Source organism: Gordionus sp. m RMFG-2023, chromosome 5 (genome assembly GCF_954871325.1).
Source record: "Gordionus sp. m RMFG-2023 chromosome 5, tfGorSpeb1-WG-v2, whole genome shotgun sequence".
Classification (NCBI taxonomy): domain Eukaryota; kingdom Metazoa; phylum Nematomorpha; class Gordioida; order Chordodea; family Parachordodidae; genus Gordionus; species Gordionus sp. m RMFG-2023.
The window spans coordinates 19,728,538-19,745,325 of NC_088779.1; the positions used below are offsets into that span (position 1 = coordinate 19,728,538).

The 16,788-nt window shown below is 27.4% G+C and overlaps 1 protein-coding gene across 1 annotated transcript in view; it reads right to left on the reverse strand.

The window, feature by feature from the left end:
* The window catches only part of LOC135929598 (fasciclin-2-like), a 32,852-nt gene extending 27,330 nt beyond the window's left edge, over positions 1 to 5,522 (reverse strand). The window contains exon 1 of the mRNA XM_065466254.1: positions 5,437 to 5,522. Coding sequence (XP_065322326.1) covers positions 5,437 to 5,482 — 46 coding nt within the window. The 5' untranslated portion in view covers positions 5,483 to 5,522. The remainder of the gene's footprint in view (positions 1 to 5,436) is intronic.
* Positions 5,523 to 16,788: the final 11,266 nt, after the last annotated feature.

Genomic DNA, 16,788 nt, shown 5'->3' on the forward strand with positions numbered 1-16,788 from the left:
ATGGTAAAAAATTTGGGAATGGATTGATGGTAGTAGAATATTATAATGTTAGGCATTATAATCAATGATTGTAATTTTTAATTAGTATATAGAAGTGTCAAATTAACCTTTTTTTGAATACAATTAATTCTCTTTTCCTATCTAACTGGTTAATAATCATAAGATTGTTATCAAATGTTTAAATAATATGGCATAGAGATTTAAGATTAAATAATAATGAAAATTAAAATTCTTTTATAATTATTTCAAATGAATTATTGATAATAACCTACGAATTATGTTAAAATAAAATATACTTAGTTATGAAATTAATATTTTAATAAATTTTATAGAAATAAAAATATGATCTCTAACCTAAATAAAATTTTCATGGTGTAAAAGTAGTAGCCTTTGCTTTATGCTTAAATTAAAATCTTGGTAAGTAGTTAACCAAATTATATCTTTATTTATTAATTAAAATTATTGATTGATACTACATATTATATTTATGACCAATAACAATAAGATAATCATAATTAATGTTGTTAAACGGCTCGATTTGAGCCGATTTTTAAAAACTGCTAACTCAATATTTTAGACAGAAAAATATTGCTTAAGCTTAGAGATTTCACTAATAAATGTCCAAATCTTTATGCCATCTAAACCTTTAGACTTGCGTAATATTTTTCTGATTAAAACATTGAGTTAGCCGTTTTTAAAATTCAGCTCGAATCGAGCCGTTTAACAACACTAATCATAATATTATGGAATGGATTTTATTTATAAAAAAATCTCTTATCAGATTGAAAGATATATTTAGTTTTTATTTTATAGCAAAAATTTGATGATTGTTGATAAAAAGCGCATGCTGAAAATTTTTGCAAGAAATATTACTATTCATAACTGGAAAAACAAATTAAATATTCGTTATGGTTTATTCCGTCGAAATTTTACATAAATTATTTAAAATACCCATCGATTTATCATATTTTTTGACCAAAAATATTCCATTTTTTATGATTGCATAAACATGAAATTTAATGAAGCACATCTTGTACAAAATTCAAATTTATATACTATATTATATCCTACTCATTTTTTTAGACAATGTGTATTGATTTTTTGGGGGGGAAAGGGGGGCAATGAGGACAACGAATTTCGGGCATTTTTTGGAATTTAAATTCTATTTGTCACGTAATGATGTTGTCTCATGAGTTTGAATAAAAGAAAATAGATAAACTAGAAATTACATCAGTGTTATTTCTTTAAAAAAGAATTGGCCAGTTAGTATATTACACACTAAAAATCCATTTAATGATCGTAATTTAATGAATAGCATTAAAATAGAAAAAAATAAAATAAATGTTTTGAGATTTTTTTTCCATTATGAAAAATTCTGGGCCTAGATTATAAAAAAAAATTTGCACCGAATCGCGAACAGACTATGGCCAAAAAACAATTAGAAAGGTCTCAATTACTTTAAAAAAACAGCTGGTTCCAAAAATATGTCACAAGCTTGGGTTTTAATTTTTTTATTTAATCTCAGTTGTTTAACCAGAAAAAAAATTGTGCCCGAGGAAGTCTCTACTCTAACCATAAATAATAAAAAAATTATTCCTAATAATTTTCCAATGTTGAAAGAAACGTGGTTCATTAAATCTCTGAGCAACATTTCAATTGGTATATTTAAATATTATATTGGATAGGAACTATTTGAGCGAATTCCCAATTTAGGCAAGGTTTATGGAAGTGGAAAGGATTCTTATTTTATCTATTGTGGGAAGCGTTTAAGCGAAATTTCTTTTCTGGGATAAAAATTATCGGTCCCTCTAATTCAAATCTCAAATTCAACAGGTTTTACTGGATTTGCTTTGCTATTTTGAACATGTAGACAATCAATAATATTCAATTTCCTCATTTTATATTTTTAATAAATTCAAATCTTTTTGATTGGCCAATCAAAATATTATGTGGAAATGTGAGATCATATTAGATATACTTACCTTATTAAAATATCAATTTAATCATATCATATAACAATCAAGCCAAAATGCCTTTTGTTTAATCCTGGCCAACAATTACTTTTCCATTTTCCTAAAACTTACGGAGCTGGTTCCTATTTCTGCGTCATAGTTTCCTTTCTCTCATATCGTTATCACTATCAAAGACCTTTTTCGCTATATAATCTATCTATCACTCCATAGAGTATTTTTGTTTCTCTGGAAAAAGGAAAAAATAACCGTTTGTTGTGTGGTGTTCGTTGCTGGATAGTCATAATCCGATTACTGACTAGTTTTTGCCTATTCACTGGAATTATCACCTTTTAAACAATTTGTGGTAAACCCATTTTAGCTTTTCCTTATTTTCATGAATAATTTCTAATCTCAATGGATATGAACATATTCTCAATTAGTTCTAAGTAACTATCAAGGCTTACATTAGATGTTAAACTTAAAATTAGCCACCACCCACCCTTAAAGTAATTAAATTATTTTGGCAGTTCATGGGTATAGGCTTTTGTTTTGCCCATTTCTTTTGTTGATTAGCCTATAGACGTTTAAGCGACAGTTCTCGGACTGTTGCGCGTACAAGTACGTGCGGCTTGCCCACAAACGTGTGAAGGGCTCCTCATTTTTTTTCTCCCCTAAATTAACTATCCAGTTTGATGGATTTTGAGGAAAACCTAGCGTAGCTCTGTTGTATCCACAACACGCTTTTATCACCGTATTCATAAAATATTCCAAGTATATTTTCGAATGGTCCTATTTTTAAAAAAATTATAGCTTTACGAAATATTTTTTAAAAAATAGAAGAATTAATTAAAAGTTGGAGGGATAATTAATTTTGGTTTCCTACAAATCTCATATTAAAGTTTATTTGATTTTATTATTTAAATCAAAAAATCGTTATTATTTTTAATTTCTCATTATATCTAGTAATATAATATAATTAGCATATTACACCAAAATGAAGGGATTATTCCCGATAGTGTATAACGCGAATAGGAACAATTTTTAATTACATTACTTAGATTATATTTATTTTATTATTATAAACTCTATAAAAATATATGGAATTTAATGCGGACTGATTATAACTTTAAAAAATTGTGTAATTCTTTCTTATTGTTATATGCTAATTACGTAAATTTAGGTTGATATGTTGAGCAACGTGCCGTTTTGAATGGCAAATATTAAATTTTAAATGCTTAAGGACCCAGAAATTTCCTCTCAAATTAGACTTATTCAAATATTTAAAATGATTTTTGTAAATACTTGAAAAAAAATATTATTTAAATAGACAGGTATAAATCTAAGATTGTAAATGTCTGAAATGTATTTCCATTAAAATAAAAAAAACCATTAATGGAGATTTAAAATTTATAGTTGAGAATTGAATTATAAGATGATTTTAACAGAGACTTTACATAAAAATCATATGTTGACACTTTCCATAATTTTAGGCCCGTTTTTTTCCATCCTATGCAGTGGGGATTGGTTGTTTCTCTTATGCCAATGAACTATAAGAATATATTAATTTCAAAGGTTTTAATATATATCATCTTCAGGTGGTAAAGGTAATTGATAAATGTAAAAAATATAGAATATAATATTTTAAAAAATTTTTCATTGATACTTTTAAAGCTCAAATACCTATATTTTCATTGATTTATAAATATAATGTATTTAATTTATATCTGAATAAAATAAGAAAAATCTAGGACTAAGAAGCAGTTGTAGCCATAAGATTTTAATATAGCTTAAAGATACTTTTACACATAAGCATATCCAGGATTTTGCCAAGAGAAGGGTGAATTGTCCCCATAAATATCATTGGAGATTTGTAGGTCCATTTATTGTTGGCCTTTGACCATATTAGATTTTTATAAAAATAAATTTGGGTTTTCATTTATTTAAGAATAAGAATACTAAAATTTTGAATTATGTTATTATTTTAAAGGCTATTAACTTTTACTAATTTTTCTATCAAAATCAACATTTTTTGGGGAGAAGAGTGTATGTATGGGGAAATTTTTTTTAGCTTAAAATGATATTTATGAGAACAAGCAAATTTGTGTTGGGGAGGGGAGGGTTTCTCCCTTTTCCCTCACCTTGGTTTATTGCCTGCCTCTTCCAATAAAAATTATTCAAAAAAATAAGGAAACATTTTAAAACTTGAAAATATAATTTCTTTTATTTAATAAGAATAAGACAGCTAGATTTTTTTGGAAAAAAAATTAATTAAATTGATAAATTTTATATATTTGTAAAAATTGATAAATAATTCTTAATAATATATGAAATTTTGGCAGAAGCTGATAACATATAAAGCTAAGCTATGCCAAGTGTTTACTTTTTTTAGTAGTTTTAACTACTCAGTTACATTTATTTAAAAGTAGCTGGTAGTTTAGCGCAACTAACATCATCAATAGCTAACATATATAAAACATTACTTCAAGGTCCACAAATGAAAGGTCAGAGGCAATATTTAATCTAACGCTATGAAGAATTTGCTATTAAAACTAGTTTGGACAAGGATAGTGATATTAAACATGAAGTATTAACTTTTCCCAAAGATAAAATAACTGATGTGTTAAATAATTAAGTAGATTTTCTTGTGATAATTGGATCTTATTATATTTATTATTTTGTGGACAAAATTTTCTAAAAAAATAGGAGTAGATTACCAATATCCAGTATTCATAATTTTGAGATAACAGATTTTAATAAATGTTTTTTAGTATATTTAATTGTTCTTTCATAATGTTTTACTTTTGATTTGAAGTTTTATGGTTCAGATAACTATTTTTTTCTTATTTAAAAATAAACATTTATTTTATTGGGGAAGGGGTCAAATGGCCATTTGGCATTTTTTTAAATAGGCCAATGCATTATTATATTGCAGTGGTAAAATAGTCATCCAGCTGCTTCTATGAGAAATAAATTTAATTGACAAAGATGATTACTTTAGAAAATTGTCACTAAAAAAATATTAATTATTTTTTACATCTTGGATTAGCATATAATAAATGTATGTATGCTATGTAGGTAGTTGATAATTTTCGTGTTTATTCATTTCTTTTTTTAATGATTCTTGCATTTATACATTATGTATCCAACTAATAAATTAATTTTTATTTAAATAAAACTTTAACTTTGGACATACCTAAATTATTTTTTGAGATTTTTATTTGAAGGTAGCTTAATAGATCATATAATGTTTACTCTGTCTATGAATAATAGCTATAACTAAGCTTCATTATACCCACAGCAGCATGTAGCTCTAGCAAGGATACATTTTTTTGAAAGTGCTTCCAATTGTATCCATCCTTGTTAAAGTAATAACTTTTATTAAAAATCGTTATCTTTAAGAAACCAACAAATTTATTTCGTACCCAGATATAATTTATAAATATTATACAATTATATTACATCAATATACAATATATAACATTACTTGATAGTGCTACAGATAATAGGAATAAAATCAAAAAATATTCCATGCTTTATAAATTTTTGAATATTTAAAATTATTCATCAAATAATGACGCACAAGAAAACTAAAATACAATAAAGAAATATCATTACAGATAAATAAAAGAATAAACAAATCATAAAAAGTATTTAAAAAATTATATATTTATTTTTAATTAGACTTTATGTAAATATTAAATATTTTGTTTTGAACAGGCCAATTGTTAGTTATATAGACAATCACAATATTATATTAGAAAACCCCAGCTATGCTGAAAGACCGTAAAACGGTTAAGTTCCCTGGCAAGGGGAGGGGGATAACCTCATGGGTTGGTGTTATTTATTTATCCATTAATATTATTAGTGTTTAAATGCATTAAACTTTTTTTTCAGGCATTTTTTGCTAGAAACCTAACTCATCCACTGAATAAAAATTTTCTTTATTGCTATGGCGTTTAAGATACAAAAGGTTTTTATAAAAATAAAATAACAAAAAAATAATATATAATTTTATTTTAATAAAACGAAAAAATAAAATATACTTTAACAATAGTATGTATATATATTTATAAAATGCATTAACGATATATCAATTAACATATCCTTGAGTAAATTATATCCTAAAACAAAATAAGAATTTGTTCTTTGTACAATGTTTATACATTAAAGTTACACAGTAGAATTGGGATGGGAAAAGGAGGGTTAATAGGTAGTCTTTTCTGTAAAAATTCGCTAATAATTTTTAATTCTAGTTATAATATAATTAAACTAACCTTTTTTATTAAGATTTCGATATGTTGTATAGAATTATTTTATAATTTAGATTTTTATTATTTTCACAGTATACTTCTTACCCATGATGCCTTTGGACTTATTAAATATAGGGTGCTAATTGCTTATTGAAATCAAAAAGGGCCCCCGTCCCACCCACGGGATCAAAAAAAGATGAATATTACTTATTTTTATGATAAGAAAAATAATCAATTAAATTATTAAAAGATTATATTAACATAAACATAGATATTTATATATAACTATCAGGAAATATGAAATCGCGGCCCAATTCTGGAGAATATTTTGGTTGACAGGAAGTAAGACATAGTGGGGTTGCCCCCGTTTTTTTAATATGTCATAAAATCGGATTTTGTAACACGATTAAAAAGCTATTTACATTGTAAATCATAAGATGTAAGAACATTTAGAATCTGAGATAGAGCCCTGTACTGGCTGTCCGAAGCCTGACTCGAGCCTCTATCTCGGACATAGGAGACTTTTTCTTCAGGCTATAAGCTCGAAAATTAATTATAAATATCCTCATTAATCATATTGTTTTATCAAAATATTAATCAGAATCCCATGTCATTCTTCAACTAGCACATTTTACTTATTCATTTATCTATTTTTTTTAACAATTTCCTGTGGTTGTGTTGTTAGTTAAAACTCTATTACTTACACACAGCATATTCTGTCAGGTTAAATAATTATTGCCAACATAAAATTTGGAATATTAATTAGTTATATCAATTATGAAATATTTTCATCTGATAATTTTTGTCATACCTAAAATCTATTCAAAAATTTTTTTAATTGGGCTCGGGTCAGACTGGAACAAAAAATTTGTGCTCGAATTTAAGGTGGGCTTGGACCAATTTTTAAATTCGGGCTCGAGTCGAGCTCAGGCCGCAAAAAATTTAATTTGCAGGTCTCTAAGTATAGACACTGTACAGGTATCCATACCTGAACCAAACCATCTAAATACTTGTATTTTTTATCCGCCCTAAACTGTAAAAAATTTTTAGCCGAACCTGAACCGAACCGCTATAATGTTTCTGAAATGGTTCGAGTCTCACAATTTTATGCTTATAAAATAATGTGTAAGTTATTACTAGTATATTGCAAAATTTTTAATTATGTTTGAATTGTTTTAAAAATTATTATCAATCACATTTGATTGATAAGTATCAGTCATTTTTTATAAACTTTAGTATATTGCCATTTTACAACATTTTTCAAGCTTATAAATAATAATGCCTAGAGAAAAATTAAATCCAATATATAAATTATTTACATATAATATTATAAATGATACATCAAATCTGATATCATACTGACAGTGTCGGCTACCCAAGTTAGTGTGGAAAGAGTTTTTCAACAATTAAATTTATATTATCTCCTTACAGATATAATTTTAGTGAGACGAATTTTGAAAATATATTAATTGAGCGACTTAATAAAAAAATTTGAAGTAATTGTTTATATTAAAATTAATCATTGATATTTATTTGTTATATTTATAAATTAAATATCATTTTTGAAAAGAATCATGATAAACGTGCCAGTATGTAAAAATATCTTTTATTATTATTAACTTTATTATGTCTGTTTCTTTTTCTTTTCTTAAGGTATATATACATTTTCTAAAATGTAAATTAAAATATATATAAAAAACAAAAAGTAAGATTACAAAAAATAAAAAGTAAGGTTACGAAAAAATAAAAAGTAAAGTTACAAAATTAGATTATAAAAAGTTGGTATGCAAAAAAAACAAAAGTAAAAGTAAGGTTAAAAATTAGACTATAATGTAACATTCTCCCTCTTCTGAAAGCCTTCCCAAAAATTCATCTGAGAAGTCATAGAGAGTTTGTTGTCCAAATAGTTAATCGTTTTGGTAATCAAGTTGTATCACAAATCATCATAACGTTGGCTTGTCCCAATCGTTGGTTTGTTTAAATCGATTTTTCACGTTGGTTTGTTTAAATCGCAAGCTTGATATCTTTATCGTAAGTTGTCTTCATTAATCATAGCTTGCTTGGTAGTACTCAGTTGTTATTATTATCATTTTTAAAAATTGTTATTATCATCAGTAAGTTGCGAATAATAAGAAATAATAGTTCATCATATTGGATATAAGAATAAACGACGAATGATAAATCAACAAGATTGTTTTATAATATTTTCAGCGTTTTAATTTTTTGCGTTTTATTATAAGCGTTTTAATATTTAATTTACTTTATGCAATTTAATATTTATTTTATATTTTAAGTTATGTAGTCTTTTAAATTATCAGGTTTTTGTTTAATTCGCACAGGTCTAGAAATAGGTGTTATATCGTTATTATCAGTAATTTTTATATTTTTGTCCACACTTCCCTCCTTAAAAGAATCCTTAGAGTCATAGTTGATAATTGTATTAAAACAGTTTCTAATTCTTATTTGATCTAAATGTCTCCTCAAAATACCTTTCTCTGTCTTAATTTGGAACATCATGTCACTTTCTTTATGTGTGATCATGCCTTTGCACCATTTATCAATACCTTGTACTTTATACCAAACAAAATCTCCTACATTAAAAGTTCTATTACGTGGTAAAGTAACGTTTATCTTATTCTCCTTCTCCTCCAACGGTTTTAATAAGTCCCATTTAATTCTAATATCTCGATTAAACATTCTCTGTGAAGGTGTAACACCTGTAGTATCATTACGCGTATCTGTAATTAAATAAAAATTTGCCAAGTGTGATATCTAGGTCAATTTTAATATTCCTTTTCATATGTGTTTTGAACGTTCTCACCATGCGTTCTACCTGGCCATTGGATTGCTGGTGATAAGCAGATGTAAGCACATGTTTAATACCAAAATTGTTGCAAAATTTTTCAAAATCGTTACTCGTAAAGTTAGTGCCGTTATCAGTAACTATAGCTTCAGGTATTCCATATAGCGAAATAGTTTTAAAGATTTCTTTTAAAGTAACATCAGTCGTAATATTTTTAACAGGAATAATAATTGGAAATTTGCTGTAGGCATCGACTATTATCAACCAATTTTTTGTGAAAAACGGACCCGCATAATCTATATGTATCCTTTCAAACGGTTTGGTAACCGAAACCCATGGTTTTTGTATCTTTATAGGATTATCATGATATATGTTACAATCGTCACAACTTTTCACTTCCATTACTATATCATTATTTATACCAGGCCACCCCATGTAATCTTTGGCTAAGGATTTTATTTTTCCTGCTCCCAAGTGACCTTCATGTAATGACTGTAGTATATTTTTTCTCATAGAAGACGGAATTATGATTCTGTTGCTTTTGTAAAGACAATCCTTAATTATACTTAATTCCAATTCAATGTTTTTATAAATGTATTCATTATAGGCCTGTTGTTATTAATATCATTTATAACTTGTTTTAATTCAATATCTTTCAAAGTTTCATCTCGAATTTGATTAAAATTAATAGGTATAACTCCCCATATTCATTTATTATAGTGATATTTTCAATAGTTTCATCATGACATTCTTGTGGTAATCTCGAAAGACAATCAGGAACAACATTGTATTTACCGGCTTTATACTTTATATTAAAATCATATCCTCCTAATGTAATATTCCACTTCTGGAGTCTTATGGTACTATTATCCTTAAGACCCTTAGTAAAGATGTGAACTAGAGGCTTATGGTCAGTAATAATTGTAAATTTTGTGCTGATTAAATATTCCTGGAACCTTTTTATAGCGAACATAATGGCGAGAGCCTCACGCTCAATATTGGTACAGTTCATTTCAGATTTTAATAAAGTTCTCGACGCGAAAGCTATTGGTTTTTTTTTACCGTCTTTTTCAATATGAAATAGTACAGCTCCTAAACCACATTTCGATGCGTCAGTGGATATCCCTATAGGTAATTCAGGGTTAAAATATGTCAAAGCAGCAGGAAGACTAATCAACTTCTTAAGATCATTAAAACTTTTAGAGTGTTCAAGGTTTCAAGCCCATTTTTCTTTGTTGACAATCTTATATAGAGGATCAGCAATTTCTGCAAAATTGTTCAAAAATTTTCTATAGTAGCCAGCCATTCCCAGAAATGTTGATAATTCAGCAGCTGATTTTGGTTCTGGCATATTAATTATTGCTTCAATTTTGTCGTGATTAGCATGAATCCCCTTAGCGTCAATATCATGACCCAGGAACCTCACTTCGTTTTTAAAGAACATACTTTTATTAAAGTTAGGTATTAGCCCAAACGATGATATTCTATCAAATACTTTTTTTATGTTGTTAAGGTCGGTTTCATCGTTTTTTCCAGTTATAAGTAAATCATCAATATAAAATATGATGTCATCCATATCACCAAAGATTTGATCCATAATCTGTTGAAAAATTGCAGATGAGGTCTTAAGCCCAAAAGGAAGTATAGTAAATTTGAAAAGAATAAGGATTCTAACGATATGGCGCGAGGTGCGAGTCAGTAAAAATATATTTTATTAACTAACTTCATTCTCTTTTCTTAAGGTATATATACATTTTCTAAAATATAAATTAGAATATATATAAAAACAAAAAGTAAGGTTACGAAAAATACTAAGTAATATAAGTTGAATTACAAAAATAAAAAGTTGAATTGAAAAGATAAATTTGAATTCATAAAAAGTAATACAAGTTGAATTTGAATTCCTAACCAAATAAAAATATAATGAACGTATGCAATATAAAAAATACTATTCAATAACCAATATTTTAATTTATTAATTCCTATAATGTAACAAAATTGATAATATCCCTTGTGCGTAGATATGGTTAAAATATTTCTGCAACTTTTATCAATTGGTATCTGTAAAAAAGCATTTTTAAAGTCAATCTTCGTAAGTTTCTTTTCTTCTGAAAGTTTAGCTATTAGATCATTGATTCGCGGTAAAGGGTATCTGAAATCTTCTAGAGCTGGGTTTACAGTGTCCTTAAAATCAGCACAAAGCCTAATGCTCCCATCATCTTTGTAGACAGCGGTAACAGGACTTGCCCAACGGACATCATTCACCGGCTCAATTATTTTATCTTGTATCCATTTCTTAAGTTCATTGCTAACAAGATCAATTTTTGAATAAGGAATACGTCTCGGCGGTATAATTTTAGGTTGGGCATCTCTTCTTAAATATAACTTGACACTTGCTTTATTGATTGGCCCATTAGTCAATTTAGATTCACACTCTTTAATTAATTTTTTTATTTCATCTTCGTAATTAGTGTCAACATTAGCTATAAATTTATTTAAAATATTTTTGAAAGCATTGATCCATGTACGTCCCAACAAGGCATTTTTACTTGATTCGACGACTACCGCTTGTAAACATTTTGAGATACCTTCATAAGTCACTTTGACTTGAGTAGTGCCGATGATCTTGATTAAATTTCCGTCATATGCGGTGAGTTTTAGCTCGGATTTCTTAAGATCTCTAATACCAAGTTTTTTAGCCAGACCATGAGGTATAATAGTGTGTTTGGAGCCCGTATCCACTTGCATACATGTAACAATATCGTTCACTTTTAAGGTAGTCATAAATGCGTTATCTTTGTCATTGAGCATGTCACCAGATAAGTTGTTAACATTGAAATCATTATCATCTTTGTTCTTTGTAGAACCAACTTTCTCTTCGATAATTTCTTCAATATCCATATTATAATCATTGTTGTATTGTATTTGCTTTCTATTATTGTTGTCGCTACCACTATAATTATTTGAGTTATTATTATATTGTATTTGTTTTCTCTGATTATTGTCATTACCTCTATAATTATTTGAATTGTTGTAATAGGATCGGTAATTGTTACGATTTCCGTCACTGTATTGGAGCTGTTTTCTTTGATTGTTATCATACCATGTATTATTTCTACCATAATTAGATTGATTATTATTGTTATAGAGATAGTTGTTGTAGTTATAGTTATTATAATTATCGTGGTATCTTGAATTATTATTACCGTAATTGTATCTAAAATTATTATTGTAATTCCCATTTCTATTATCGTAATTATTTCTAAAATTATTTCTAAAATTATTATTAGGTCTAAAATAATTATTGTTGTCGTTTCTATTTTTATTGTAAAAGTTTTTATCTTTATCAGACTTTTTATCATTATTTATATAACTTATATTATTATCATCTGACTTAACGCTAATACAGTCCAGTTTCACCCCTAATTCGACCTGGTTTAATGCTAAGTCAATATTTTTAGAGAACTTATATTTTATCTTATCATTTAAGGTAGATGTATGTAATTTTTCTTTTAATCTACTGTCGTCCAAAAAATTACATTTTTCGATAGTCTTATGTACCACAGCATATAACTCTCTGACGAGTTTTGCTGCAGCAGATTAAATTTATTAATTTAAATGTTTTTATCTTGCACAGGTAAAAGGTAAGTTAACTTTTTAATCACAATTTTAAGATCTAGAATGTCGGTATCAGAACAAATTGATTTAATATTGTCAAAAACCTCGTCTGATAAATTATTAAGCAAAGTATTTATTTTAATAGAGTCCGATGATGTGCTGGTAGAAAAATAATTTAATATTCTGTCTAAATAAATCTCGGTAAGTGGTCACACTAACTTAGGAATCTTATGTATAAACTCTTTATTTCCATATTTTATTAATAAGACATATATATAGAAAATTATAACATTTTATGTTTCAACAATTTATATTTTGATGAACATGTAATTTAATTCAATAAATTCAGATTCATTATATATGTAATGCTTGCCATTAAGCAACTCGAAGCAATTAATCATATCTCTTAAATTAACAAATTCAAATAGAACATCTTCAGTTCCCCTAATTCTAGAGTAATTTACATCACAGTTGTAGGTTAAATCAAACAAAATATCGTAAATCGAAATTTCATGAGGAATATTGATTAATTTAAAAGCGAACATGATATATATAAAAAAAAATATCACAATGATTTTACCTTTTATTTTCTTCCTTTATATACAAATAATAAATTTTTTTATTAACCATTTTTAAAAAAAATTTTATTTTTTAAAAAAAATTTCCATAAGGCGAGTTTTTTATGCCTAAACTGGAGGGGCACCATGAAAAGAATCATGATAAACGTGCCAGTATGTAAAAATATCTTTTATTATTATTAACTTTATTGTGTCTGTTTCTTTTTCTTTTCTTAAGGTATATATACATTTTCTAAAATATAAATTAGAATATATATAAAAACAAAAAGTAAGATTACAAAAAATAAAAAGTAAAGTTACAAAATTAGATTATAAAAAGTTTGTATGCAAAAAAAACAAAAGTAAAAGTAAGGTTAAAAATTAGACTATAATGTAACAATTTTAAAATGTGCAATTAATAAAAATGAAGGTTTTATGTATGTGTTTTTTATTTTAATAAAAAAAAATTCGTTACATAATTCGAATGTAGGTTTGAATACAAAAGTGTTCAAACCGGTTTTTATAGGTTCGAACCGAACCAATATTTTTATTTTTTGCGAACCGAACCTGAACCTTGAACGGTTATTTTTATCCAAACTTAAACCGAACTGATATTCGTTACGGTTTGGATCTCTGACATTGTAATATATTTATATATAAATAATTTTTAAATAGTGATTAAAAATCCGATAATAAGACAAAGAATAAACTTATTAACAACAATATATGCTCATTTTTTTTAAACTTTATACAATTGCAAAAACTTTTTATATATTTTACAAACCTTTTCAAAACAACTAAATAATTATATATCAAAAAACTATTTTAATTTTATTCATTGCAAACTATATGAGATTAAATTCTCCCTATTTATTATTCCTCATAGATGACTAAGTAGACTTTCTTTTAACTGTTAAGTTGCCCTCTCCCCACTATCATAAAAGGTTGTTAAAGTACCGCGATATTGAATGTGATATTTATTTCTGTTCTGGTATCATGCTCTATATGCGATACATTTGACATCTTTATCGTTGTTATAATTTTTTATCTACCTTTTATTTACAAAATTTATATAAAGCAATTCCTAGAAGCAGCATCGGGAAAGTAGAACCATTTTGCTTCCAAAATTTTGAAGGTGGTATGGGCGAGGCATCTGAAAGGGAGTAGGATCAGAAATCTTCATGGGCCTTAATTTTTTGATCAGGCCTAATCTAGGCCCCAAGTATAAAAAAATTTTAGGCCAAAGCCCGACCAATATTTATTATTATAAATTCCAAATTCCGGTCAAAGTCAAAGTTTCAAAATTTTCCTAAGCCTCAAAAATTTAATTTATTGGTCTTAATAAAGATCAATATTTGAGTTTATTTTCATGCAATCATTTTGTTTACTACAATACTAAAGTTTATTTAATAAACTTCAAGTAGAAAATAATTGCAATATTTTTTTATGATGGCAACTCTTTTAAATAAACTAAATTTCTTTAAAAAATTTGGCCCAAGCCCTAAAAATGATTTTCCAAAACCCAAGTCTGATTTATTGCAGGTGTATCAATTAAATATTTGGATGAAATAAGGCTAAATCATAGTGCTTAAAACTGCTTCGTTGTCCTAAAAACACCTTCAATTGGCGCAGAGGGTGGGAGGGTTGTATTATATTATCTAAATGCAAAAATCTCATTATATCGGTATATACACTTTTATAAAAAGCCCTGTTGCTCTGTTCTAGATATTATTTTAGAGTTATCTATATCTATCTTTATATGCATTTTGATATCATTTTATTTTATGTTTTTATTAAAAACAATAATATTATTAAGATTCAAGTCGTAAATTACCTTGACGATTATCAATTTGACTTTAGGGTCAAAGAGGGTAGCGAGGCTGTTGCCCAAACCCTTCGGATTTATATCGGTAATCCTCCACTTAATTCAGTTTTAAGTTGATTTTAAATAGGTTTTTTATAGACCTGCATTCTCCTTAAAATTCTTTGAAAGATTTCCTAACTATTCCCATTATATAAATTCTTGTTATGGCCAGAATTCTTTTTTTAGTTTTTGGGGACAATGTTTGAATTCCGAGGAGGGTATCCAACAAGGGGATTCTTTTGGCTAACTCCTCTTTTGCCTAGTATTCATGACATCGTTTCTAATATAGTCAGATTTAATCTTGACCATAACCTTTGGTACCTGGACGTCGGAACCTTATGTGGTCCAGAGTCTAATGTGTTAGAAGCCATTAATTTCTTAATTGATGAATCCAAAACCATAGATCTTGTTTTATAATTTGGACAAAACAGAAATTAGTTTTTAGATGGATCCCCATCAGGTTTTAATTGCGTTAAGGTTATTTATCGGAAGTCAATCTCCCTTTTAGGATCCCCGTTATAGTGCTATCCCCATAATAGAAAGTCTATAGAAATAAACTCTTTGCTTAACTAAATAGAAAACAATATTCCCGCCCACCTATCTTTATATTTAATAAGGAAATTTAACATCATTTTTAGGCTTCATCTTCATTTCTAAACTTTTCCTTCCTTTCAACCTTAGACATGAAAATTAAAAACTTCCTTGAGGTTATCTTAAACATTTATTTTTCTGAATTTAGTTGGGTCATTGCCCAACTTCCGACCAATTTAGGGACACTCTCTCTTAATTTAGTTTCTTTATCAGCCTTCCTTTCTTCTCCTCTTCAATGCGAGGAGGTCTTGTGAGGGGTAGGGATAGTCTATTTGAAACTGCCTGTGACTTATGAAAGAAAATTTTATGCCTTTTATCTCTTCCACAGCCCTCGGCAAACAGAGACTTTCTTAACTCCCATCTGACTAACTTTAAGAAATTGATGAGAATTAACCCCTCCATTGAAGACACTCCAATCCTTAAATACTTGGGACAAAATTCAGGCCATGTATGGTTTGAAGCTGCTTAGTGCTGATCTCGGCCTTCTAAGGGTAGAATATTTGGCTGTTACAAATCTACCCCAAATATGCAAAGGGTGAAGGGAAAACTCTGACCCTAAGGACCGGCATGGTTTAGGTTGTTTGCATTCTAAAGGTCGGTTCAGTCGACATAGGGTATTTAACTCTATACTCGTATAAATTAGGGTTGACCAACTACCCTAACCTTCTGGAACCAATCCACTTATCCCTGTTGGATGGAAAAAGACCAGATGGGCTCACTAACATCCTTGGTTTAGAGAAAAACACCTTATTTGGGATTTCACTTGTGTCTCCCAATTTTCCTCTAACCCAAATGATCAGATTATTACAGCTGAAAGATCAAAAATTATAAAATATCACGACTTTCTAATTTTCACTTTATCCAAATAGTTATTTCTAGGCACTAGACTATCATTTTTTTTTTAGATTTTATATAAATAAATTTCTCAAATTAATTTGGATTACGGATCCGCGTTTAAGATTGAGTGATCGAGATTATTTTATATTACGTTTTATTTTATCGTATCAACATTATTTTAAAATTGAATTTAACTTGATATCAATATCAATTGTCAAAATAAATTGATTTTAAAATAATGTTAATACGATAAAATAAAACTTTATTATAAAATAATCTCGATCAATTATTTAACAAAGATGTTACATTCAACTCA